At 45.6% G+C, this 27,388-nt stretch overlaps 1 protein-coding gene across 1 annotated transcript in view; it reads right to left on the bottom strand.

Moving 5' to 3' along the window:
• LOC144177602 (TBC1 domain family member 13-like) overlaps positions 1–27,388 on the bottom strand; it is an 84,887-nt gene that overhangs the window by 13,529 nt on the left and 43,970 nt on the right. The window contains exons 8-9 of the mRNA XM_077705270.1: positions 21,550–21,616; positions 10,166–10,408 (exon numbers count right to left, since the gene is read on the bottom strand). Of these exons, the coding sequence (XP_077561396.1) occupies positions 10,166–10,408; positions 21,550–21,616 (310 nt within the window). The remainder of the gene's footprint in view (positions 1–10,165; positions 10,409–21,549; positions 21,617–27,388) is intronic.

Raw genomic sequence — 27,388 nt, 5'->3', positions numbered from 1 at the left:
GCCTTGTCTAGCATTCGTTCAGCGTTGTCTAAATCATGCATATGAATGAAAGTTTCAAATAACAGGTCCAAAAACTAAAAGAAGCAGGTTTTCCTAACAGTGCTTTGGCATCAGCGTTGCAATAAGCTTGTCAAAATGATCAGAGGTCGAGATAAGACTGGCACACATAAGGAAGTAGCACAACAGAAAAAGTACGCCATGGTCCCATATGTTCACCGGACCACTCATAAGCTAAAAAAAGTTGCTTCTAGATATGGGGTGCAGGTAGCCATATCGGCACCCAACAAACTAGGTAAAATATGTGCCTTAGTGGGCAGAAAGAAACAAGGTAAGGAAGCCGGTAGACATAAGTGCTCGGTCAATCACAAGAACAAATATGTGCCATGCTGTGTTGGTGTTGTTTACAAAATCCCTTTGTCATGTGGTCTGTTTTATGTTGGCCAGACGGGCCGGTGTTTAAATGTGCGTTTAATTAAGAGGCAACTTTAATTCATTAAAAGGCACCCCCGCATCTCATTTGTCGGATCATTGCCGTTCATGTTCCTTGCGCGCTTGTCAGCCCCATTTAGATAAAACTGTTGCATTATTCCGTCATCACATTCAGCTTAAAGCGAGAGATTACAGAGGCTTTTAACATAACCAGGCTTGGTGATAAGTGTGTTAGTCAGCCCTCTGTATGTCGACACGAGAAAGTACCTAGTGGCTTTCCTTGATTGTTGGTAAACGTCGAAGCAAGGGTAAATCGTTCCTGTTATCTCTTTAGTGTTCGAGTGTTATTCTCACCATTGCGCATGCACAGATTTGAATTTTTATGTATAAATGTTTCTTCTTTTTCAATAAATCTCAGTTGATAGTTAGTGCTCGTCCTGTCCGGTTCTTTTCTCCGTGGTCCTGTTTTAACGCGCTGTTTGCAACCAACCATGTCGCTTTACCAACTCGCCGAACTCTCCATCCTGCTGCGCAAGTAAGCAATGCGCACATCGCTATATGTATCCACTGGTGTTGCAAGGCTTCTACTATGAAGCCCTTCCTGGTGTTTAGGAAATAAACAAATGGAATTGAGTAATCCGGCCATTCCAGGCATAAGAATGGGTTTGAACTCCAACTGCCTATGAATAAGAGGGAGTAGAATTGGACCCGACTAATGCCCTGTAATGGAATTGGGATGAAATGAGGACACAGACCCCATAGCACGTTTCGAGTCGCAGAAGGAATTCAAAAACAAAAAAAAGTAACCTATACCTGGCAAGAAGTTTGGGTGCAACAAGCATTTCCCCTTTAAAAATTTTCAAATTTCAGGTATTTTACCTACCAAATCTATGCTTCGGCTATGTGGTGCACCATAGTGAAGGGCTACGAATTAATTTAAGTGGACGTTTTGTTTTTTGCTTCCATCAGAAAATTGGGACCAGTGGCTGGGATCCAACCCACACCCTATGGGTTCAGTAGTCAAGGCCTTAGCCAGTATTGCGAATGTGCCTAGAATTCAGGAGAATTTTATAAGGGAAGGCTGGCGTCACATTATGATGGACTTATAAAAATAACTACTTAACCTGCACTTCATTGTTCCATTGCCTTTTGACATGTGAGCACATTGATTGATTTTGATTGATTGTAGGGTTTAACGCGCCGACGCAGCGCAGGCGATGAGGCGCGCCGTAGCGGAAGGCTCCGGATTAATTTTGACCACCTGGGGATCTTTAACGTGCGTCGAATGTGAGCACATTGAACTTGCCTACAATGGCAGAGAGTAAATTTATAGTTGAAAGCACCGCCCCCCTCCCTTTAACACTAAGCTAAAAAAATGCAGATACAGTGCAGTCCACTTGTAACGACCTTGGCAAAGAAAAAAAATTCGAGCCACTTAGCGTTATATCTGGAGTGTTATAAAGAAAGCTACCTCAAATACACTAATGGTAGTTTCTCATCTATTTATAAATAAGACACCTGTGCTGAAGAATCGACGAAAATAGCAGACTGCTAAAACCTTAAAGGGACACTAAAGGCTGAATGAAATTTTGCTTTAACTGGAAGATCATACGTTTCGTAACACTCTCAGCTTTTGTTCGACAAGCAACGATGAGTTATTTGCTCAGAAATAAGTAAATAAAGCTGGCATTTCTCTCTCCTGCCTCCCTTTCATTTTTTCGGGACGCAGCCATCCCATCACAAAGGAGGAGCGAAGCACCGATGTGGTCTAGGTGCTCTCATGCTGGCAACATAGCTTTTACGGCTGCAAGCAATGGCCGACACCAAAAACATTTCTCTGACCAAGGGGGCTGGCTTGGACTTCTATGACTTGTCACTGACGAAACGAGCATAAAACGGGTACGGCGCGCAAGCTTTCTCGTACACCGCTCTAGCGAGATCCTGGCTGGTGCCTTCCCGGTGTGGTAAACAGTGAGTCAGTGAAATGCAATAAATTGCAATTGCGATCTCCGATTCAAGCAGTCGAACTCGATAAGCTGACAGTGAAGATGTCTTTTTGTATGCTCCTTGAATAAGCCGGCGTCCACATATTACGGCCTGCGAAGATTACAATTGAGTAGTCCTGCCCGGTTCCCCGCAAGCGTAGAGCTATGCAACGCTTACGGATTATCAATGGCGGCTTGCTGCAAATGGAGAAGCACAAGGTAATTATCCTTTTACCTTACACAGGTGATAAGGTTCAAACTGGATGCGGGCACGCTTTACCAACAGCAACATCCATGCGCGCAAAGTGGAAGATTAAAAGCTCAGGCAGGTCACTTAAACATCTTGTCCCTTTTGCCGCTTCCCGCCGGGGTCATTGCTTGCAGAAGCTCAGGTGTACGCCATCGTAGATTATAGACTTCTCTTATTGTGCATCAATGTGGAGCAAGTCGTTTCCAAAACGAAACTGAAAACATGGTGAGGGAAGCAGCCTCTCTCGCAATGCATAAAAGCTGCAGTCTGTGTTTCTTAAATAAGATAAGTTCTTGTAAAGTTTGATTTACATTTACAGTGGAACCCCGATAATACAACTTTCAAGGGACCGCGCAAAAGCGTTGTATGATTGGGGTGTCACATGACCGGGGTGGGGGTAAATGCCGGGCCAGTAGACCATCTTACGCGACAGGTGGGCTAAGAACTTATTTAAACGACTATATTTAGTGCGTTCTCGCATGATTTGTGAATATTTAGCTAAAATCTTCAAGTTAAAAAGAAACGCCTAGTACTTTGTGCCCCCCCCCCCCCCCACGGTGTCCGAGCTAGCCTGCCAGCCAAGCGCCGCGTGCTACGCTGCCCCGTGCTGTCCGGCACTATTTATAGACCGCCAGCTCCGCGCCTTGCATATGCGAGATAAGGCCTACAGGTCAAGCAAATAGAGAGGTGAAAAGGCGAGTGCGAAACTGCCAAGACCAATTCAAATTGTCGCTCACACCAGTTCAAATTGCATTCACTCTCCCCTCGAAATAATGTTCGTCAACTGCAAATATTCGTACCCCCCCCCCCCCCCGTTATCATTGGAGTATGTCATCGCCCTCCCGACGCTGATGCTTCATTTGTTGCTAACTTCTACTATGTACTTTATCTCTTGCATACCTCTTATCCTAACATTCCGCTTATTTTAATTGGCAACTTCAACTTTCCTGGAATAACCTGGTCCGACATCCCTCTAACACTTTTGAAACACAATGTTGATGTAGTGACTTTGCAAATACGTGCTTAACGTTTGGTTTGTCCCAGCTTGTTTCCTTTCCAACACGAGTTACAGAGCATTCCGCAAACATCCTTGACCTTGTCCTGACGTCACATCCCGTGAACCTTGCATCTTTAATTTCCCTCCCAGAGATCAGCGATCACATTGTACTGCATTCCACATTTTCAAATCAACTACCACGGCCAAAGCTTTCTAAGAAGACAATTGCACTTTACGATAAGGGAAACTACACTGCTATTAACAATGAACTATCCATATTTAGTGATTGGTATCTAACTAGTTTTTTTCAATGCCCCCCTGGAAACTAACTGGTCCTTGTTCAAGAGTAAAATGCATGAGCTGAATAATAAGTACATTCCCACTACCACAATTACTGAACGGCCATCATCACCTTGGTTCAATACATCACTCAAGCGACTTCACAGCAAAAAAAAGTGTTTGTACCCTTCCGCAAAACAGTTGAACAGCGCTAGCGCTTGGAATAGATACCGCAACACGGCAAAATTATTCAGTTCACTTGCAGAACGCTAAGCGTTCCTTTTTTTCTCCCACTTTGCCTAACATGCTACGCAGTAATCCGAAGCATTTTTGGAAAGCCATTAATCCTAACCCACCACACTCCTTATCATTGCTTCACGAAAACGGTACCCCTATTCCTGAACATGCTGCCCCCCATGTACTAAATTCAGTCTTCACCTCTGTCTTTACTTCTGATTCAAATGATACGCTTCCAGACTGCCCTATTTTTGATAATCCAGTTATGCCAGACATTACATTTGATTCTAACGGTATCATAAAATTAATAGATGCGTTGAAGCTTACTTCATCCGCCGATACCGATGGTATAAATTCTAAAATTCTAAAAAACACCAAGTTGTTAACCAGCATTATTCTTTCACACATATTTCAGCAATCACTTTCATGCGGTGCGGTGCCGAAAGACTGGAAGCTCGGCAAGATCATTCCTGTCCCAAAGAAAGGTCCAGCATCTTCTCCGAGTAATTATCGTCTCATTTCCATCACTAGTGGTATGCTCAAAATTAATGGAGCATATTGTATATTCACATGTTGTAAAATTTCTAAATTCCGTTAATTTCTTTCACCCTAACCAACATGGATTTCTAAAAGGTTTATCATGTGACACTCAACTTGCTCTCTTCATTAATGACCTTAGTCCCAGCATCGACGTTAACATACCCGTAGATGCCATTTTCCTCGATTTTGCGAAGGCTTTTGATAAAGTTTCCCATCAAAGGCTATTTCTCAAGCTTTCTCGCCTTAATACCCTGGTATTTAATTGGATATGTGAGTTCTTAACTAACCGCCAACAGTTCGTTTATGCTAATAACCATTGTTCCTCTCTTTCCACTGTGTCTTCAGGCATACCTCAAGGTACTGTTCTTGGCCCTCCGCTTTTTCTAATCTACATTAATGACCTTCCTAATAACATATCTTCTAACATCCACCTTTTCGTCGACGACTGTGTAATTTACCATCTTATCCGCAGTACTAACGACTCCACCACCTTACAATCTGATCTTTCTCTGGTTCAGTCATGGTGCGAGAAATGGCTAATGTCTCTTAATATTCAGAAACATGTGTCCTGTCCATTCACCGTGTGGGAATCGTGGAGAACCGCGACCTGCGATCCCGAGCCAGCGCGCGCTTCGGGAGAGACGCTTGTGCGCTGGAACCGGTCCGACCTAGTGTCGCGGCACAAAATTCACAGACTATGCCTTTTTCATCGTTTTTATCATTCCATACATATAAACCAGGGTTTCATTCGTGCTCATCGCCTTTCATGTCGACTAAGCCATTCGAAAGCTATTTATTCCGCTCGTACGCATACTGCCGCCCACCATTCTTCATTTTTTCTTCAAACCTTTAGGGACTGGAATGATCGGCCTTCTGATGCCGTGCACCACTCCTGCATCCCTCATTTCAAAGAAGCCATCGCACAAATAGTCCTTCAATGACTTGTTTACCCCCTCATGTAACGCCCTTAACAGGGCCTTTGAGGTATAACAAATAAATAAATAAATAAATAAAAAATGAACGATACTACTAGGTGGCGATGAATAAAAGGCGGCGGCAAAGGAAGGAGCAGAGAGACAACGCCACTTTGAAAGACACTGATCGCTAGAGAGCATAGATAGAGGGAAAGAGAGCGCTATAAAAGGAAGAAACTTGGACAGAGCGGGCGAGGAAAGTGGGTATTCAGTCATCGCCGTGGGGTTGCGTCGTATGTGTTTTCGCGCTCGTCGGCGGGTCGATGGGAGCTTTGAATTCATGGTCAGCCAGCCACCTGAACTTTGACTTCTCGCAGCTTGCACGCTGGCGTACGGCTGCTGTGGGGCCATCGAAAGTTACCTCCCGCTCGCGAGTACCCGCCTGCTTGCTTGCATCTGTTCAGCAAGCGGTCTGGCCCGCCTGCGGACTTTTGCACATCAAGCAAAGTCAAACAGGGGTTAAGAATAAGGAACGGTTGACACGAGGTGGCGAAGCGGAGTAAAAGACGGGAAGAATGCTGGTTCATGCGCACCAGGGTCTGTCGTGTGAAGCCCGAGCATTATATTGTCACGCCACCAAAGACGAGGAAGACGACAGCGGCGTGTAGCGTCCCGCATGAGCACCTGCGACAACGACGAAGCTGGGTGGGGCATGTTGCCTGGCTTGGTCTCACCCATGGCCACCTTGTACATAAACAGTGTGTAAACAGATTGTTCATCACCCTTAGCCATGTCTTGCCTCATCACTTCTGGTTCGTCATTCCTTTGCGGACGTCGCTGCTGTGGGCCGGAGTTCACCGAACCCATCACTTACATCTGTGGTGGCGAGAGCTTCTTCCCTGTATATACTCATCACACCGTTCATCTACACCGAACTCATTATGCTACCGTGGCATCGACCGGGACGGTCGTCTTCGAGGAGGGGGTGATGTTACGCCACCAAAGACGAGGAAGACAGCGATGTGTAGTGTCCCACACGAGCACCTGCGACGACACCGAAGCTGGGTGGGGCATGTTGCCTGGCTTGGCCTCACCCATGGCCACCTTGTACAGTGGGGTCCACTGTTAAAGGGAAACGGCGAGCTCGTGTCCGCTGCGCTCCGCGTAGCGCCGGCACCGAGAAGTGGCGAGAATCGGACACAGCCAGCACATGCGCACTGACCGCTTCAGGCGTGAGAAGCCGCTCTGTCGTCTGCTTCGGCGCTTCGCCTGGCCGCTAAGTACGAAATTCCTCAGCTATCGCAAGCTGAGCGGCGCGGCGGAGTGGCGTAGCAGACGACAGAGCGGCTTCTCACGCCTGAAGCGGTCAGTGCGCATGTGCCGGCTGTCTCCGATTCTCGCCACTTCTCAACGCCAGCGCTACGCGGAGCGCAGCGGACACGCGCTCGCCGTTTCCCTTTAACAGTGGACCCCACTGTACATAGACGGTGTGTAAATAGATCGTTCATCACCCTTAGCCATGTCTCGCCTCATCACTTCTGCCACCACGTTACAATATCATCGGTGTTTTTAATGCATTGTTTCTATGGGGAGTTTGCCCAGACCACAGTGATTCGTCGTAAGAAGCAGGTTGTCGTAAGTTCAGGGGATGTATCAGAGGGGTTCCACTGTATTTCCCAAAATTGATTGATTGATTGATTGTGGGGTTTAACGCGCCGTAGTGGAGGGCTCCAGATTAATTTTGACCACCTAGGGATCTTTAACGTGCGCCGAAATCTCGAACACATGGCCGTTTTTGCTTCTGCATTTCACGTGCTCAACCACCTAAGAACTGTTTATGTCAGGAAAACATTTATAGATGCTTCTCCAGTGAGTTCTCGCTGTTCACAACTTCTGCGACGTCAAAACCGCAGCACCCAAAAGCATACAAGGCGTCGACACCGGTTTTCCCGTTTCTGGTATTTTCTGCCTCATTAAAGAAATGCTAGTCGCAAGAATGGTGTATTTAGATTCTAAATACAATAATCTATCCATACAGGCTAACTTGTTTTTACCCTTTAGTGTCCCTTTAATGCTTCTTTCAGAGGCTAAACACCACATCAGGAACAACATGGAGTGCTTCCTGCATGTGGAAATGCAAAGCGTCTAATGCGCACGCCATCACTGCCACAGATACCACCAGGACGAGGCGCAACGCAGCCAGCAGTGACAGCACAGTGCTGGCAGCGACAGTGAACTCATGCGGGGGCTTCAATTTCAGCTGGCTGCCACTCAAGCATAGAACAAAGTCCCCCATGCAGGAAAAGTGCAGATAACATTGGTGAAAGCTGTGCTACAAATTGTCATCCACACCATTAGTGACAGCGGCCATCAAATACTGGCCCTGATGGCAAGCCTAAAGGCTGCCAAGAGCTAAGGGCTGCTCTTTGTCACTTTACGTTGCCACAAGTAATGAGATCCCGTTCGCGTGCAATGCACTGATTAGCTTGCCACTCGCAGTGTGTGGCCGGTATTAAATCATCGATTTGGCACCAAACGAATGCGTGCGGCGCATTAACTTCTTCACCGAGCTTCCGTGCCTCCTTTATTTTTATCTTTATTTATCCATTCCTTCACTTATATTGCTCAAGCCAGCAATGCAAACTGGCACTTCCCCACTAAGCTCTGCAGCCATGGCGGAGAAAAGAAGCGTTTCTTTTCGTGCCATCATTGCCACTTTTTTCTGCCCGTCTTTTTTTCTAGCATACGAAACACGATTAGCATGGAAGGAGTAGGCCATAAGAAAGTGACTGGCACGACATTGTGATGCACTGCACCAACATGCAAAGCTCTCTGTTAATTTGACGATCCCTACATGCGGTGATTTAAACGCCCACTCACGCACGCAGAGTCCGTCCAATCTCGGCACCATTCGTTTAGAAGAATTCACAACTCAGACGTCCAGCACTTTTATGAGACACGGCCTAAAGAGCAAAAATTTTACCACTGAATACGATACATGAGCTGCAATCTGTCGGGGCAAATGGTTTATTTTTCCATGTCCCCAATGCATAAGTTGATAGCCCTAAATTTACTTATTGTTATAACTGGTATATCGTTATTCACACTTACTACAAGTGGACCACATTGTAGCCCTGACTTTCAAAAACACCCGTTTCTCATTTCTGCCCTGGTCACACAAAAAGAAAGAAGAAATTGTGCTTCAAGCAGTGTGATCATAGTACAAACCATACACACTGCCGCTCAACTGTGAGTACTCAAGTGCAAGAACGGAGCCACAGATACGAAACGCAACGTAGCAACCAATAAAACCAACAAAACCAGTAAAAGCTCCTAAAACCACTACAATCTTTTGAGACTGCTAACCTTATATCTCTACAACCAAACCGCGTATAACACGGAGGTTCACAGAATAACACCTAGAGAGAAGTTTAAGCTGAGATGATCCACTGCAATAGAAACAGTAGGTAGCGTAGGATTCTGATTGGCACTTGTATAGACTTGATTCTCGGACTTCATCCTGTTAGTTTTCTATGCCTGCCTTTGGTTGAAGACACAGCTGTGCTAAAGTGCCACAATTTTACTTGCCGTGTGCAGGCTGGTCTGATTGTTAGTAAGGGGATGAATGGGATAATGTTCGCATGCATTCGGCACCTGTCAACACAGATTGTTCAGCCATCAAATTTCAGCAGTATTTCTACTTGCGCCACGAGCAAATGAACAAGTCTGCTCGTGATGTGACCAGAAATAATGCTGAAATTTTCTGGCAATGCGATGCCCAATAGCCATTACTATAAGCCCCAGAGTACGCTTCCCAAAATCAATGTGAACCGATCTCACAGAGGACGTGGGAGTACTCTTGCAGGGTAGTGCACTTCCACTGCAACGCGAGTGCCCAACAGTCAAAACTTCCTGCTGTTCCCTAGCACTAGAAAAGTGCGCAAGTGCACATACGCCTATTCCTCATTGGCTCGTCAGTGCGAGACACTAGTGTTAATAGAGGTGCACTTGCACACTTTGCGAATCGCTGTCAAGCGTTGGTATTCTCTTATTTCGTTTGTGTCTCGCACTGACAAGCCAATGAGGAATAGACGCAAGTGTTTCCCAATGCACACTTACAGAGATAACATTTACAAGTGATGCAATAGGGCACTGCTTCGAAGTACCCATTCACGCCTCGAAACAAGGCAACACGCACACTTGACAGCGACTGTAGCTCTACACACCACAGCACATGGCAGTAGGGAGTTGCAGACCACTGCCCGCTGTATGGACAACATTTTGAATTACTCGAATAGTTTCATTCAGCAATGTTGAAATAATGCGTTCTTAAAATACTTTGCGTTGCCTGCTAGACAAGCAGTACTTTCAATTTTTTTTTCTTCTGGAGCGCGCCTTCTTGCTTTACTCGGAGCGTTTGCCAACCAAAAAACGTGACCTTAAAAGCACCGCAAGCGAGGCGTGCGAGGCAGCGTTTCGAACCAGGGAGGCGATGCGAGTCCACCGTCGCACACAATACGGAGCAGGGACTGACCCGGCAGGGGGAAGTCCTGCGAGAGGAGCAGCATGATCCAGCGGAAGCTGTAATACTGCGGCTCCACCTGCAGCTGCCGGAGGTGGCCGTAGAGCCGGTCGTCGCGGCGCCGCAGCAGCTGCATCAGCCGCTCCATCATGGCCCCAATGCCCGAGGATGACTCGTCCAGCGTCTTGATGAAGAAGTCCCGGATCTCCGACATCAGGCCCGTGAAGCAGAAGAAGCAGTCCGCCTCCGCGTGCCCTGCCAGCCCAAGAAGGAGAAACGTCGCCACGTGAGAATGCCACGCTGTCCGATGTCCTGCAAGGCTGTGCCACGGAGGAGTGCGCGCTTGGCGACACCACCTGAAGGCACTACATAGTTGTTTTTGGGGACTGTCAATTTGAAGCACAGAAAACTCACTTTCCAGCAATCAGCTGTCCAGGAGCAGCACTTGATACGACTGATCAACATGGCCGAACTCGCAGTCAACAACTTTTGCATACCCAGCAGAATGGCGCAGGCACAAGTGACCGCATATAACGTGAACTCGGTATTTGTAAACTGCTTTCCCTGTTTCGTACCAGTCTAAACTCACGTTCTGCTAGCTCAAGCTAGCCGATGTCTACCTCACATAGCCTCTAAAGTAAGTGAAGCCGACGTAAACTTCCAGACCTGGCAAGATAAACGACGTATAGCTTAGAATGGGAATACACGGGATGAACACGTTTATCGAAGAAACTCCTAGCGGTCGTAAATTAAAATCAACCCATCATTTACTCCACAAGCATAAAAATAAGGAGCAAGAGACAGTGACGAGCGCATGTCATAGAGTTTCAACTTCATGCAGTTCAACTGCTTCCCTGCAATAAATGCTGTTAACATTGCTCAGTCAGTTGGATACGCTCGCATATTATGGCTGTGTGACTATTCAAAATTTCCGAATATCAAAGTGCATAATGCAATATTCGATTCAGTCTTAAATAAAATGGCCCTGTCATAAAATTTCGGAGAAATTTTCAAAGCATTTCAAACTTCGAAAACATGTACCAGCATCCTTTGCAACTGGCGACGGCCTCATCCATACTGCTCCAGTGACATGTGGCCAAACAGCAAGAGGAAGGTGGAATACAAACTTGGGCTATTTTGTGCATTATTGCAATGAAAAAAACTGCATAAAAGATGTGGACAAGAGAAGGGGAGCAGATGCACGTTGCGCAGTATGTGTCCGCTGCCCTTCTCTTGTCCAGGTATTTTGCACAGTGTTTTTCATTGTGATAAGAGAAAGGCGCTTTTGGGGAGCACCTCTCAACTCCTTGGCACTGGACCAATTCCACCCTGGTGCTTCTTGGCATCCTGACTACCTGGTCACACCCAAGCCGTCCTGGTAAACTCTCTTCAGATTAGAAAGGCCAGCTGCGTACTGACAATGTTCCCCGTTTCCCAATCAAATGAGGCCAGGTGTTAACCTTTTTTTTTAACCTGTAATGTGCCTTTTGTGTCTGTATGTGACATAAAGAAAACAGTAAACTTGTCCAGCTTCAAACTCCTAGAAACCGAGATGAAGCATTCCGGACAAGAAGGTGTTGACACTGCAGCACTTGGGAAGATGGTCTGAAGCTGGTTTGCTGTTGCCTGCTCATTTATTATCCCCCACTTGTCCCAATTTTGGTCAACACCTTATCTATATGTTTATATTAGGCATGACATGCCCTTCGCCAAACCATTTTAAGATTCTCGTGTGAGCGTGCGGTGTTCAGGGTTCACAAGCACAGTGCAAGTGCTTTTTAAAGATAAAATTTACGTGTTCTAAGATGACCCACGTTGAGCCAAAATATAAAATTATTTGACAATAAACGGATACATTACAGCAGCAATTGCTGTTAAGTATGGCATTTTGCTCCTTTTATTCCTCAATGAGGGGGGGAAGAGCAAATGGGGAAGTGTGTATGACAGCATGGAGCCTAAACTTTGACATATGCCTGCAATTACCCAAACATGACAAATAGCTTGATAATGAATGCATCTGTCATGGTAGCCCCAACTGTAAAGTGTTACCTTTATATTTTGCACATGAGCATTTATAACCACATACGCTTTTAATCACCAGAAACAATGACAAAAGCACCAGTCAACGCCACGGTAATGCCTTCGGCTTCTATGTGCAACTAATAAAATCGTTGGTGATGTTACAGGTATAACAGAATGGATGTTTTTTGGCCTTTCTCAGCATTTCAGAGAACCTACACTGGTCCACTGGGTACGTCAAGTTTCAGAATATTTTTGGCCATTTTTGGAAAATTCGCTGTGAACGCCTTCCACTTGCCCACAGTGGTCCAGCAAACAGTTAGCAGTGTAAAACAGCGCATGCAATTAAAGGAGCCATGAGGACAAAACACAAGTTCGGTTCATTCGAAAGATTGCCTCGATAGAATCATACTGACACCACTGTTAACCCACACTTCGCTCAAATAAGCTACATAACTAGGAAAAAACGGAATGGCCATGCGACCCACTAGCTCATTTCCCGCAACAGAACCTATGATGTCATATGAGCCCAGCTGTGCGATTGGCTGAGGACGGAAAAAGCAAACGCAAATTAGGCACGGCTTATACGCTTTCCGAAAGAACTATTTGCACTTAAGTGTAATGCATATTCATTTTACAGCAGGGTGTCTTCAGATAAGGACAGCCAAGGTGGCGTCATGACCATGTTTTGTTTCGAACGAAACTTTTAGGGTGCATAGAATATTGTATCCTCACCAAGGACCTGACAGTATCTTAGCGAGAAACACCATAGTTGGCGAACTAAAAAAAAATATTAGGGCGTGACTGGGCAAAGCCACTTCTCAGTGTGCCCGGTGTGGCAACTTTGGTGGCCCATAAAACAAAAAGAAAAAGTTTCTAAATATTTATATTCTCTACACGAAATATTTGCAAACTTTTCTGCTGAATTCAGTGAAATTGACTTCTTCGTAACTATATTTCTTCAGAAAATATTTCCCAAAATTAGTCGGAAAAGCAATGTCGTTCAAAAATGGCGCTTTTTAAATTTTTTTGTTTTTACCCATCGGCTCAAAATGCAAGCTCAATTTTTTGCCTAGTTTACCGAGGGCAGGCGAACATTTTGTACCCTTCTCATAACTGTAGAAAAGAAACTTTTCAAAATGGCGCTATGTGAATTACGCAGGAAAATGCAAATCTCTGAAAAAGAGCCAACTTTCGACGTCATTTAAAAAAAATCATGTCTCTCAATTTTCTTGATATTTTCCCAAATTGTGTCTCAATGAATGAATATTCTGAAGCAGTAAAAATGTATTGCATTATTCTTGTTTTAATTTGGGACATTGGAGTCATACTTAGCCCTATAATCCGAACGTGAGCCTTCGCATGCTTTCTGTATAGCGGCGAAAGAAAAAAGACGTATCATAATGGATCGAGACGCCTTTTTAGGACTATGATCAGGACTTTAATTCTAGCCTGTACATAATATTTCAAATTATTTTCGACCTTTCTTGTTGGTTTATTTTGTAGTTTTGATGCACACTTCCACACCGTTGCAACTTGAAGGAAGCATACACCTTGTATTGCTGCTCACAATATATTAGTACCCATGTGACAGCTCGTTTTTGAGAAAACTTTGCAGAAAGTTGTAAATAAACTACTGAAGAAGGGTGTGAGAATGAGGTTTTACAACAAAGAGCAGTGCTAACTGCGGCAGTCCTGTGAGAGGAAACAACTTGATACCCAGCGTTGTTATTCTTGGCTATGTGTGTTTCTGTTGTTATGCCAAACTATAAACTGTTACAAATCGCTAAGCTAGGTTTTCACACTGTTCAAAATTGGAGGTGTGTAAGCATCAATTCCGTGATTATTGCTTTCAACGATTGCCTCACGGTCCGTCAACTGCTCAACTCATAAAGGTTTGTTCCTTACAGCCAATCGAGAAACAGCATGTTTTTCAGCAGCTTAAGGACACAAAGGCTTCAAAAAAATTCTAATTATACCGTGCGAAAGCACGTACAATCAAGAACCTATCAGGCCAGAAAAACGCTTAGACTAAACGGGGCCGTCACTCATGCGCTTGGTAAAACGCCAAAATGACCAAGCTCAAATGCTTTGTCATCTGTGGACCTCTTGTGCCCGACTGATGACAGTTTTATGGCAATTCACGAGTTTCGAGTCATTTCTGCCTGATCATCGTCATCCTGTGCCCCTATCAGCTCTGCGGCTCCTGCTTGCACTCATCTGGGTCACCAGACAGCCAAGCAACCTTCTGTCTGGGTCACCAGACAGCCAAGCAAACAGTGGCCGGAATCTGCTGGGGAGGAGATTTTAGAGTGGCGCCCCTAACGGCGCCAACGAGAAACTGAATAGAGGGGAAACAAAGCAGACGACACAGGCTATTTCACATGGCTGAAGACGTACCGTATATTTCTGGAGAATGATATTTAGCCATTTATCGAATTCTAGGGAGCACTTTTGAGTATATGTTGATCTGAAAGAATTACTCCAACTGTACACATTTCCCCAGAAGATTTTGCTCGCTGTTTTACAGCGTTTTGTCCGAACTAAAACCCCACTTGCCTAACATTCAGCCATCCCTCTACGAGAGCTGCCGCACTTGGTCATTCTTGCCATGGTACAACTGTTGCAAGAGAACAGTTACTAAAAGAAGAAACAGAGGAGCGAAGTCTCCAACATTGTTTAGATCTCGGCGTTCGAATGAAATTCCAGTTTGGAATGAAACGGCATTCGCATCGGTGTACTGGTCCCCCGATAGCTGCAAAAATTTGTCTCCCCCACTGAACATAGTCCCACACAGTTGACGCTGAATGCGGCAGAGTTATAATACCTTCGCAGGCTTTCGCACACTATACACGTGCAAATACGCGCGACACTGACCTGCTTATATATGCATGAAAAGCTCTGCTAAGTTCGCTAATCGCGCGCGGACTTAACAGCCACTGAACTGCCTAACGGCTGCCCGCACTTTCTTCGCATGCTGTCGTTCAGGAGAGGGGAACAAAAAGAGCAGTGACCTCCCGAATTTTTGTGTGTTTGTATTGATTTCGACCACCCAATAAGCGCAGAGTGCTGGGGGGGGTGGTGGAGGCGGCGGCCAGACATGGAGGAAGAAAAACTTTTCTTTCCTCCATGCGGCCAGATTCCCCCTTCGTACGTCAACTTGTCCTTCTTTGTAGGCAGCTATTTGCAGACAGCCACGAGTCGCGTGATTGTTTAGACCAATGAGTGTTGGTGTCGCGGCGGCAGCTTCTGTTTCAAACGTACTGGTTTTCTCGATGTGCTAAGGCTGCGCGGGAAATGTGTGCTTATCGCTCGTTGAGTTAGCTCGTCTGTGTCTGTGCACATCTCGTGGTTTGCCTTCAATTACCTGTGCCTGTTCCATCACTGTCTGCGTGTCAGCTTGCCCGTCTTATATGCGCTGCCGGCGCTCCGTGCGACGACGTCTAATGACCATTGGATACCGACTCACACAACAGAGTGTGTGGTACGTGTAGCGCTGCCTATTTTGTGAGGATTACGGGTCGTCCGCGCTAGTAGCGTGTTTTGCGTTGCTACCTGTAAGTACCGCGGTCCTGACTGTTGCGCAACAGGTGCAAAATTAAAAAGAAATCGTTCTGTGTTATTGTGCTATGCTCGTTTTTTTTTTTTTTTTTTGTTCGTTCGCGGAGCCGTATCCTGGCATTTCTTCATCAGCGCTTTCATCTTGGAAACATCAGCTTGTTTTAACAGTGGCCTGCGGCGTGAGTGTTGCACGTGACCGGCGTTGATGTTACTTGTACGCGTTTTTAATAAAATGAACGCGTTTGTACACCACTCTCGCGGGCGTTGTTTTGAAGTGAAGGTTGCCAGCAAAAAAAATATTTTCAGAGCAGCTTTTAGCATGTTCAAGTTTCATTTCGGCGTAGCGTAGAGTGTGGGGTATCAATCCTCTTCGCAAGCGGGGCCTTATAAATTGCCGCACTGACTCGCGACTCAATTCGTAGGTATGAAACTTACTTGTACACACAGGGTTAATCAAAAGTGACCCATAGTCACTTCTTTTGTGCCCGGTAAGGCGGAACGCTCAATGGGAATTCTCGAAAAACTTGCAACTTTCGGCAGCTTGTCGTGTTCACCATGGGTAAATTGTCTGACGGAACAGCTGTTCTTTTAAAAAAGCCACTGTCTTCTCACCGCCGCGAATGATTGTAAAGCCTTTTGGGTCAGCTTTTCGTGTCTGTGGCGGTTTCTGCGCTGTTATTATCATTTCCGTCTGAGATGTGCCTGAACCACTCTGCGCTGAAGTGTTCTACAGACCGAGTCCAACGTTCCCTCAAAATTTTAGCTTCGATATCTAGAGCTTGCGTTGGGTTTCCACCTGCGGAAAGCATTGCAGGCTAATGCCTGATGTGTATTTCGTAGATTTCCACTGCCCCACTGTGCATAATTTCCCCGTACATTAGATGAATCTTGTTTGACCGAGCAGTGCCCTATATAAACCCATGTATTTTTGTCGTTTGTTTCCCCTGTATAGAAATTTGACTGTGGCGCCCCCTAACTTTAGCGGCGCCACCTATAGGACGATTTCCTGGCCAATACGGAAGCACTGAAGTTTTGGTGCCTTTCAGCGTCGTTTCTGTGAGTGTTCCCGTTTCGTTCTTACTGAACCAGACTAGGCCAACCCTGAACAAGTAGCATTTATTACCTCCGAAGGAGCATGGCGCCTTTTCCTAGGCAGAAGTTTTGTGCCGACTACTCAAAAAGGCACAAGCGCAGAATTCAATTTCAAAAGAATTTTCATTGCATGAGCGAAATGGTGTAGCCGCCATCAAGAAACTACTACCCCCAGACACAGCCACTACGGTGCACGAAGAAGACATGCTTTGTCAGAACTCTTTCCGCCGTTTTAAAGAGGGTACCCGAAGCACGCCAGAGCAATTTCACCTCTCACTAGACAACTTTCAGTCTGAACAAGTTATTGTCGCAAACCTAAATGACTTTGTCGGCAGGCGCTTGGCGGTCTCGCCGCTAAAAAAACCGAATGCTGTGCGGAAGCGCCTCAAGGCTTCCTACGTCAAGAGGAAGGAGAAAGAAATTCATGATGCCGTGGTCACTGAAATCAACACGAACATTCGGGCGGCATACAATGTCCCTGGCACATCTACAATGACGCGCGGAAGCTGCAACGACTGTGACAGCTGGAAAGGCAACATGCGCCAGGCGTATGTCAGATGCTCCTCCTTTCAGGAGCGGTGCCGCTTGCTGACTTTGCTGCCACCCGCCATGACCGCAAAAGAAGTGCAAAGGGTAATCCCAGAGGCGACTAGGCACATCATCAAGAAGGCAAAAAAACTCGCTAATTCTGAAGGTGTGTGGTCTACCGTGGAGGCCTACAGTAGACACAGAGTGAGTGAAGAAGACAACTATACAGTGCTTTCTTACTACACCACTGATGAACTGGACTGCTCAAGGCAAAGCCCAAACAAAAAGGATGTGGTGCGCGCTAAGATCGACGGTGAGCAACAATGGACTCCTAAGCGCTTCATGACACCGTCCCTGTGAGAACCTTACTGTATCTACAAGCACGCTCACCCTACCTCCGAAGTTGGGATAACAAAGTTCATTTCACTGCGTCCTAAATGGGTGAAGTGCGCTCCATACCACCAGGTATGTGTGTGCATATATTGTGCTAACTTTCACCTGGCCCTAGTAGCCCTCTAAAATGCAAGTGGACGCTCGTTTTCAAGCGAAACCATGCTGGATCTTTACACATGTCCGCAGCCTACAGCCACGTGCTTTTTGGAGATTGTGAACGCTGCCCGAAAGTGGAAAACTTGACATTGGATAAGCTCCATGTTGACTTTGAAGAGGAGGTGGTCATGGCTTCCTGGAAATCTGGCGAGCTTATAAAAAAAACAATGACCGCCCCAATATTCATTGAAGAGCTACAAAGGTTGACCGAAAAACGGGTGCCGCACAACTTCACGAGATGTGTGCAGGCCAGAGCAATACGTGATGCGAAACAGAACTGCGAAAGGAGCGCGGTAGTGCTATACTTTGATTTTGCCGAGAACTGGACGATTGTGCTGCCAGACGAAGTACAAGGTTACCACTGGCAAAAGAGGCAAATAAGTGTATTCACTTGTGTTGTAACGTCGAGAAAGACGACGAGAAATTATGCCATCATCTGCGACGACCTTAGTCATGACTCTGCCCATGCATGCTTGGCCCTCGCCAAAATCAAGCAGCATCTCGAAGACAACGCACCAATATACGCTATGCTTACATATGTAAGTGATGGTGCTGCCGCCCATTTTAAAAACAAATACCAGTTCCGCGAGATGCAGAACAGTGAATGTAGGGAGACGAAGTGGATTTTCTCCGCAACTGGACATGGCAAAAATGCGTGCGACGGCGTGGGTGGCCTTGTGAAGCACCAAGCTACGGTGCAGAATTTGCGTCCAGCGGCTGGTGAAGCCATACAAAGCGCAAAGCAGTTCGTGGACACGCTTGCAGGAAAAGTGAAAAATGTCGTCATGATGCATATGGACGACAGCGAACTTGCCACATTCAGAGAGATGAAGAAAGAGGACTGGAAGAATGTCAAACCGGTTCCTGGCATCCAGTCTTCACACATGTGGTAGAGTGTGAAATCACATGAAGGAAATTTCATGTACACAGCACGCAATGCGGACTCAGAATGGCAGCGACGGTTGTGACCAGAGCTTGCGGACACTTTCAAAGGCCTTTATAAGAGCAAGCTGCACCTTTGTTTTATTGTTTAATGATCTTATAGATGTAAAAGTAAAAAGTTTTGTAGTAGTATAAAAGTTTGACCCTCTTTCATCACTTTCAAAGGACACAAATCAAGATTCAAAAAAGCAAATTATTTTATAAATCTCGGCAGCCTGAATGGTGGATAATTGAAAAAGCTTGTCTTTAAAATTAGAACTCAACAGGCAGCAGAAAAACGAAAATACACCGTGACTACGACGACTGCCTGCCGCACCTCACTATCTGCAGCGTGGTTACTTGCTTGTAATAGGGCAAACTTTATATTAGGTGTGACTAAGCAAGATCACAAATGTAAAATATGGGTTTCTGACAGAGCACAAGCGAGACGATATAAATTAATGAAAAAATAGCAAATTTTATCGCCGTAGAGAATTTGAGATATAGGAACTGTTGAGTCAGCACGAATACCCAGAATATATGGTTTATGAATACCGCAATTAACAAGTTGAAATATGGCTAATTATGACTACAGAGACCAGTTTTCTTTTTCATTCACATTATATTTTTTAAAAGTTGTAAGAACAGTCCCATTTATTTGCCTGAGTTCGTTGCACGCTGCCATTCTCCTAGCAATCGGGCAAAAACTCGTGTCGGATATGACTCCATTGTCCCAAATTAAAACAAGAATAATGCAATACATTTTTACTGCTTCAGAATATTCATTCATTGAGACACAATTTGGAAAGATTTCAAGAAAATTGAGAGACGTGATTTTTTTTAAATGACGTCGAAAGTTGGCTCTTTTTCAGAGATTTGCATTTTCCTGCGTAATTCACATAGCACAATTTGAAAAGTTTCTTTCCTACAGTTATGAGAAGGGTACAAAATGTTCGTCTGCCCTCAGTAAACTAGGCAAAAAAAATTGAGAGCTTGGATTTTGAGCCGATGGGTAAAAACAAAAAAATTTAAAAAGTGCCATTTTTGAACGACACTGCTTTTCCGACTACCGTACTTACCCGATTCTAACACGCACTTTTTTTCCGGAAAAATAGGTCGAAAAATTGCATGCGCGTTAGAATCAGATACGAAACCGAAACCGAAGCAGCAGAAAATTCGTCCCACCCATCACCATCGCCATGTCAAGATGGCGCTAAAGCTTTTAGCAATGATTTTTCGGACGCAGGAAGCATAGGTGCCTAGGCTCTTCTATCGGCGTTCACACAAATCGTCAAATCGTTCCACTTACGCGCTTGATAATAGCAATGGCAGCAGCGGCTCTCACACGTTCAAAACGAGCGGTCGGCTGAAGTGTGCGCCTCTGGAGAAGCTGGCGGGATGGGCGTGTGAGGCGTGGGCCACGATCCCATCGACCATGGTTGAACGTTAGTCCAGAAGTGTGGCATCGCGAACGTGCTTGACGGCACCGAGGACGAGATGTTGTGGTCAGCGGAGAGCGACGAGGAGTGAGACGAGTGAGATTACTTCGGGAAATAAATCACCCGTTTCTCTCGCATTCGTTTTACTTGCTCACACAGTTCCGTGCGCGTTACAATCGGAGGTGCAAGTTTTTTTGGTTTTTGTCAGGAAAATCGGGTGCGCGTTAGAATCGGGTAATTACGGTAATTTTGGGAAATATTTTCTGCAGAAGTATAGTTACAAAGAAGTCAATTTCACTGAATTCAGCAGAAAAGTTTGCAAATATTTCGTGTAGAGAATATAAATATTTAGAAACTTTTTCTTTTTGTTTTATGGGCCACCAAAGTTGCCACACCGGGCACACTGAGAAGTGGCTTTGCCCAGTCGCGCCCTAATATTTTTTTTTTAGTTCGCCAACTATGGTGTTTCTCGCTAAGATACTGTCAGGTCTTTGGTGAGGATACAATATTCTATGCACCCTAAAAGTTTTGTTCGAAACAAAACATGGCCATGACACCACCTTGGCTGTCGTTATCTGAACACACCCAGTAGTAAGAATAATGCGGTAAACAATGCAAGTTACAAAAAACGCACGCAAGCATAGAAGTACCGATGCGCACTGCTGCTGGTACTGGGCGCACTATGCTCGTTTTAGCTGCACAGCATTCTGCCGCTTTGAAGTTGTTTTACAGGACACTGGCCAATTGGCGTAAGCAGCGTTGTCTTACGTGACTGTGTTCGTCGAGGATACCCCAGGTTTCACGAGATGATCACTTTTTACAGTAACAAAAACAACACAGGTGCAAATACGCTCAAAAACAAAGCAACGGCGGACAACGGTTCATGGATTACTATAGCAGCGCCATCAGGGAGTGCTGATGGACAGCAAGGCCGCAAACTGGAATGACGCCGTGGAAGTTTGCTTGAATACACGCGCTTCTGACGTCATTGCTGACATTACGAAAACCCACGATTTAGCGGGAGAATCAAAATTTTAACCTAAATTGATCAATTTCTCAGTGAATACGGCATCACTTGCTGCCAGACAAGCGCTGGGGGCACTATAAAACGCGAAATCTTTTGAATAAAACAAACTTGTATTCTGTCTTCATGGCTCCTTTAATTGTGTAGTGTTATTGGGAACCTCCAGACAGAGTCTTCGCCATGGCAAGTATAGTATTGTAACTATACTCATGCACCAAACCATCCTCCCCAGCCAGGAGCTCTCCAAACAATAAGCCACTCACGCCTCCACTCTGGGTCTGGATCAGACACCAGCGTGTAGTAGATGGGGCCAATAATCTCGTTCATCCCCTGCACAATGCAAAAACAAACAACAGGTTACTCAACAGCGCACGAGTATGCAACAGCAGCGTCTGATACATTGTCTCAATGCAATGGGCCCATTCATGACAGTGTTGGTACTTTTGTAAAGAAACACTGACAAGAGCTGTAAACCCTCCCTCACCACTTCACAGCGTTACACGTTAGGGTGACGGTTAGGGTTAGGATGCTTCTTAAAAAAAAAAAAGGGTTCAAAAGAAGTGTGGAGGCATTCAGAGAGAAAGCACGTTGGCAGGTCAGCAGGAAGACCATTTGCACACTGCCAGTATGTAAACCTTACATAAATTGTGCCTGAACAATGACAGTCGATAATAAAAACAATCAGCGCCGCCGAATTAATATGCAAAAGGAGGCTGCAGAGCACTCCTCTCAAGGATACAAGAGTGAAAAATTAGCAAGCACACTGACAACACCAGCACCAGAAATGTCCTAAGGTTTAGAGTAAGGCAACAGAGGTAGCTTAAAAACAGTAAAAGAAAATCGAGCGAGGATGTCCTTTAGATGCTCACTCCTTTAGAGTGAGATAGCTAATAACAGGAGCTAAAAAAGGAATGCAGTAAAGGCTGAAGTGTACAGAAAAAAAAAATGCACAAGAATTGGTTAACATTTTTGAGTATTAAATTGAATACTCCAAAAATTATTTTAGTACCTCAAGGCATTCAAATACGTTGAGTTGTGAAACGCACACCAAATAGAAAGGAAAGTGCTATTTGCGACGTACGTATTAGAAGTTTCGAGCACTGCACACCTCTGATGAAAGCGCACGAAAGCAACTCTACTATGCTCTCTTACAAGACCCCCAAGTGATCTCGGAAGCACCACAGTGGCAGGCGCCAAAACCCAGAGGCATGATTCATTTAATGATTAATTATGGGGTTTAATGCGTCAAAACTACATCTGGCCAATCCGTCTCTTTCACGACGCTACTGTGCATGTGTGTGGCCCTGGCATGGGTTGGTCAGTCTCCTCCGCAGTGACCCCACTGCTTTCTCCTGCAGTAACTGAGTCCGTGTGGCCGTGTAGTGAAAGCATGCGACCGGGTCGGGCCACCATAGAGAAAACAAAATGCAGTACATTTTACAAATGCAACTGTTGGGCAAACCATAACACGAAGGGTGAAATGACCCATGCCTACCCCGAAACGGGAGTGAACAAATTGGAAGCCGTCCATCACGGCACCATGCATAAACACCCTGTTCTATGTCCCATCAAAGGCACACCAGGCATTCACACCGCCAGCGACGACAACCGGCTGGTATGCCAAATCCAAAGATTGCCTTGTCATATTACTCTGACGACGATGCGGACACACCGGCCGACTGAAAGTCACCATAGTCTGGCAGGTTCGCTGACCAAGGCAACCAGTCAGCTCTGACAAGGTTCAGGCCATGATGAATGTGCCTATTTTTTGTTACCTTGTAGAGTGCAATACACTTCGTAAGGTCAACGAAGCAAAAGTACCTTCACACTGTGTATGCGATCCGTATTTCAGCAAGTGATGCTTCGCTCACATGCCTGGCACACTTGTAGTAAGGCATGTTAAGACCATAACAAGAGTTACTCCAGTTAATCTAGGAAACAGAGAATCAAAATCAATCAAAGTTTCTACCGAAAAGCGCAAAACAAAAGTATGAAGAGAACTTTTTCAACGGGTGGATTCGCAATCAGGTAGCAACCTAAAATTTACGATCATATTTCCTGCTTTAATAAGTAATACAGTCTTTGGGTATCAGGTATACATGGGGGTCAAGAGAAGCTTAGTGTACAAGCGCTAGCCAAATAATCAGTTCAAATGATCAGTTTGTGAGCCAGCAATGCTATGAAGAAACCTTTTCAGAGAGGTGCACAACGTAATGAGCTAACATTCAGCTTCATGTACGCAGCATTAGGGTGAGGTTACTTGTTGTTACTTGTTGTTGTTGTACTTGTCGGCGTTGTAGTCGAGTGGTCTAGAGCTTCAGAAACGGCGCACTGCTCGATGTTGTGGTTCGAATCATGCAGATAATATTTTTCGTTTTTTTTGTCCTGGCATTTTTTTTTTTTTTTTTTCGTTGTAATATGCATACAGCCCTCCAGTAATGGGAAACGTTTTGATCCAAATGGTGCAGAGCTAGTGATTTGAGTAGAAATGTAGCTTCTGTGTACCACTTTTTTTTTTCCATCTTCTATGAACCAATACAAACTTTTCAAACTGACAGTTCCTCTAAAGCAGGGGTTCTCAAGCATGTTGGTCCCAGGGAACCCTGCTAAGTTCCGCTAAGTGCCAAGGAACCCCCCCCCCCCCTTCCGCCAGTTTTCATTCCGTTCATGCTACATTAACGTGCAATAAATTCAAAAGCATGGCAAGGGTATCGTTTTTTTCCCGTCGACTTTACGCGAATGCGTACGCTAGCGGCACCAATCTCCAAACAGGAGAAACGCGCATGGGGGTAATATAAGACCGAGATTCAAGTGCAATAGTTTAACCTCGTGGCCCGTTTTCGGAGTCTGGCTGGCTACAAGCTGCTGGCGAGATTTATTGCGCAGCTCGCGCGTTTCTGTTATGCGCCGAGATGTGCTTACTGACACTCGGGGGTGAGTAATGGAGGTACCTTAGATCGATCGCACCTCAAGTTTACCATATAAGACTTTGCGACTGCGGAACCAGGGAAAATTTATCAGTGGCTCGCGGAACCCTGAGGAGGGGCCTGCGGAACCCATAGGTTCCGCGGAACCCACTTTGAGAAACCATGCTCTAAAGAATAACGTGTAATTGTGCGACTAGGGTGAACATGCGTGGTTACGAATAAAAATGCACCATAAAAGCAATTTTCTCAGATATGTTGAAGCTTCAGTTGCTTTGGACTTCACTTGCTTCGGTCAAAATGGTCATAAAAGTAATCTGCGCATATGCTCGTTAAGATAAGAAAGAAAGAGAATACAAGAATAGCGGAATTGGACAAATAACACAGCCACGTGCAACTTCCTACATCGGGGCAGAAATTTGGGCTAGTTGGTGATGGGACTTCGACATGGTAAAAAAGCGCACTAAAACGAGGACACAAGAAAAAGGCGGTGACACGGGACGAGCGCTAGACATCAACTATGGCTTTATTCACAAGAAAGGCTATATATACACACATACTAATGCGCAGAAACGCAAAAAGATACACAGGGCGCAGCTTTCACAGAACATGATAATGACGCTGTAGATAGGCTTTCTCTTTTGTGTGCAAGGCCAGCGACGGAGTGCTCACGCAGACTTTCATAATACCCGCGTCCTGCGCAGCTTTAGGACGCAACTACAAAGGGAAATCTTTGAGGCGTTTTGTATTTTCAAGGAAAAAGATGACTGCGTGAGCACTCTGTTGCTGGCCTTGCACACAAAAGAGAAAGCCTATCTACAGCGTCATTATCATGTTCTGTGAAAGCTGCGCCCTGTGTATCTTTTTGCGTTTCTGCGCATTAGTATGTGTGTATATATAGCCTTTCTTGTGAATAAAGCCATAGTTGATGTCTAGCGCTCGTCCCGTGTCACCGCCTTTTTCTTGTGTCCTCGTTTTAGTGCGCTTTTTTACCATGTCGAAGTTCCTACATCGCTTGAATCCCCACACAAGCGTCAAGCTGCGATTTTTATAAAGGCCACATTAAATGCCTGTGTCTACACTGCTGTCTGACAGATGACCTTTATTGTGCCCCTATCCACCCTTTTACGAGCTAGAAAAAGAAGCGGAATTGGCGAAAGAACATCACTCCCACAACTTCAGGTAGCCACCCCCAAGTACTGACCCATGGGAATCCGCTGCAAAAAGAAACGAGCGTCGCACGTTTGCTCAGATGTTGCCCACATTGAAAACGTACATCTTCGAGCATACTTATTCCTTCTGCAGCTTCAGGTTGGCTATACAATTCATGTAAAAAAAAAATATATACATCATTTTCCATAAGCAGCCGGGAAAGGGGGAAAATACTCTCAAACCAGTTCTCTCGGCGGCTGACCAGCGTTGCCTGTGCGCGCTGGGCTGCTAAAATCGCCCGGCGCTGTGTGCTCCGCTGCGTAGTTCAGGAGTATTTCGAACCGTGTGCTTAGTTTATGCGGAACTTTCAACTGTTTTAGCCAATGCTGCGATGCCGTTCAAGGCGAAAACGTCGCTTGGCCAGCACTGCGCGGTGGTGGGTTATTGAACAACCCGAGAAAGCGAGAAACAGTCGCTGACAGCACGCATGTGCACGACACTGCCTGGAGAAAATGCACTGCGGTTGCGGCGTGTTTTTGCTGCAGCACTTCCCAACGCACACCGAGTTGATATATCAATGGATGCCGTTGATAAATCGCAACGACTTTGTACCAACGACCAACTCCAGGGTTTTTTGGGTGCACTTGGACGGCAAGCAGACGGAGCAAAACCCATTTATTACACGCAATGCTGCGACAGCGAACGGAACCCCTGAAGTGTTTGAAGCAACTTTATCTTTTACAATACAGCATTGATTGATTGGTCGATTGATTAATTGATTCATTATGGTGTTTAACGCCCCAACGCTTCATGGGTGATGAGGCGCGCCGCAGTGGAGGGCTCCGGGTTAATTTTGACCACCGGGGGGGGGGGGATCTTTCACGAGCGCCGATACAATACAGCATTACAATAACTTCTGGTTCCTTGTAGTCAATTTAAAATACCATATATTGTTTGTCATTACAGCCGATTGGCATTAAACAATCCCCTTTTCATTTAATCTAACCTTTAAAATCACGACGTTTTGTTTGCTTTTTTCAACGCATTACACTGCCAAATGATATGATAAGATAACTTTCTCCATCGCACACTGCTGGTCGATAGCAGAATAAGCAGGCAGCCCAATGTGGAAACGCAGCTCGAGATACGCGTGAACGCTGCATTCGGAAAATATCTCAACCTGTTCACAACGCGGTCAAAGGAAAAGCTTCTACTCCTTTTGTGTTGTCACGGCATCTAAAGTATTACAATTACAAAACAGTTACTGCTGGTCGCGTAAAGCATTTGTGGTGCAAGCAGCGGTTTTACAAAGGTGACCTCTGAGCGACAAGCCACATGCGCTGCGCAGAGTTAGGTCAATCATAAATGAAATAAATGAAATAATCACGATCATGATCAACCAGTATTAACTCGCCCGAACTTCGACCCTTCTGCTCAACTTTCGAATAGTAAGTTGACTGGTTGTGCGGTCGCGTTATTTTTCCGCCCAGGTAATTTCGTTCTGTCAGTAACCGTCATAAGTCTAGTTAAGAAATATTATATTGCATTGCAATGTCAACAGCGTAGCAATAGCCTCGTCGAAATTCCATCGCGAGCACGGATCACCGTGACCCACATATGCTGTGCGCGCTCCGCATTCGACGTCCGCGCTTCCGTAAACGACTAATCAGTGAACATAACAAGCACGGTGGCATTGAAAACACGTATTTACTCCCCGATATCGATTTCAATGTCAGGCGGCTCCATACCGGAACGTTTGCATCGCGGAACTGCGGAGCACCACCGGCACCACAACCACACTGCTACTACTGCTTGCAACAGCCGGAGTCGGCATTTTCCACTCTGGCAGCACATTAGGGCCTAAAATCCATACGCAGATGATGAAAACAAATCAGAACACACACACACACAAGCACTGCAACCGCTAAATGAACGCCAAACCACTACGGTTCACTCGGTAATACACGGGTACCGAGCAGACACACGGAAAGAACGGAGCACTTAACAGCCAAGCGCGGAGGTTTCG

Source organism: Haemaphysalis longicornis, unplaced genomic scaffold (assembly GCF_048455015.1).
Source record: "Haemaphysalis longicornis isolate Haplotype H1 unplaced genomic scaffold, Haemaphysalis longicornis Haplotype H1 scaffold_1, whole genome shotgun sequence".
NCBI classification, from domain to species: Eukaryota; Metazoa; Arthropoda; class Arachnida; order Ixodida; family Ixodidae; genus Haemaphysalis; species Haemaphysalis longicornis.
The sequence above is the reverse complement of the archived record's forward strand: the minus strand, read 5'-3'. Positions and strand labels throughout refer to the sequence as shown.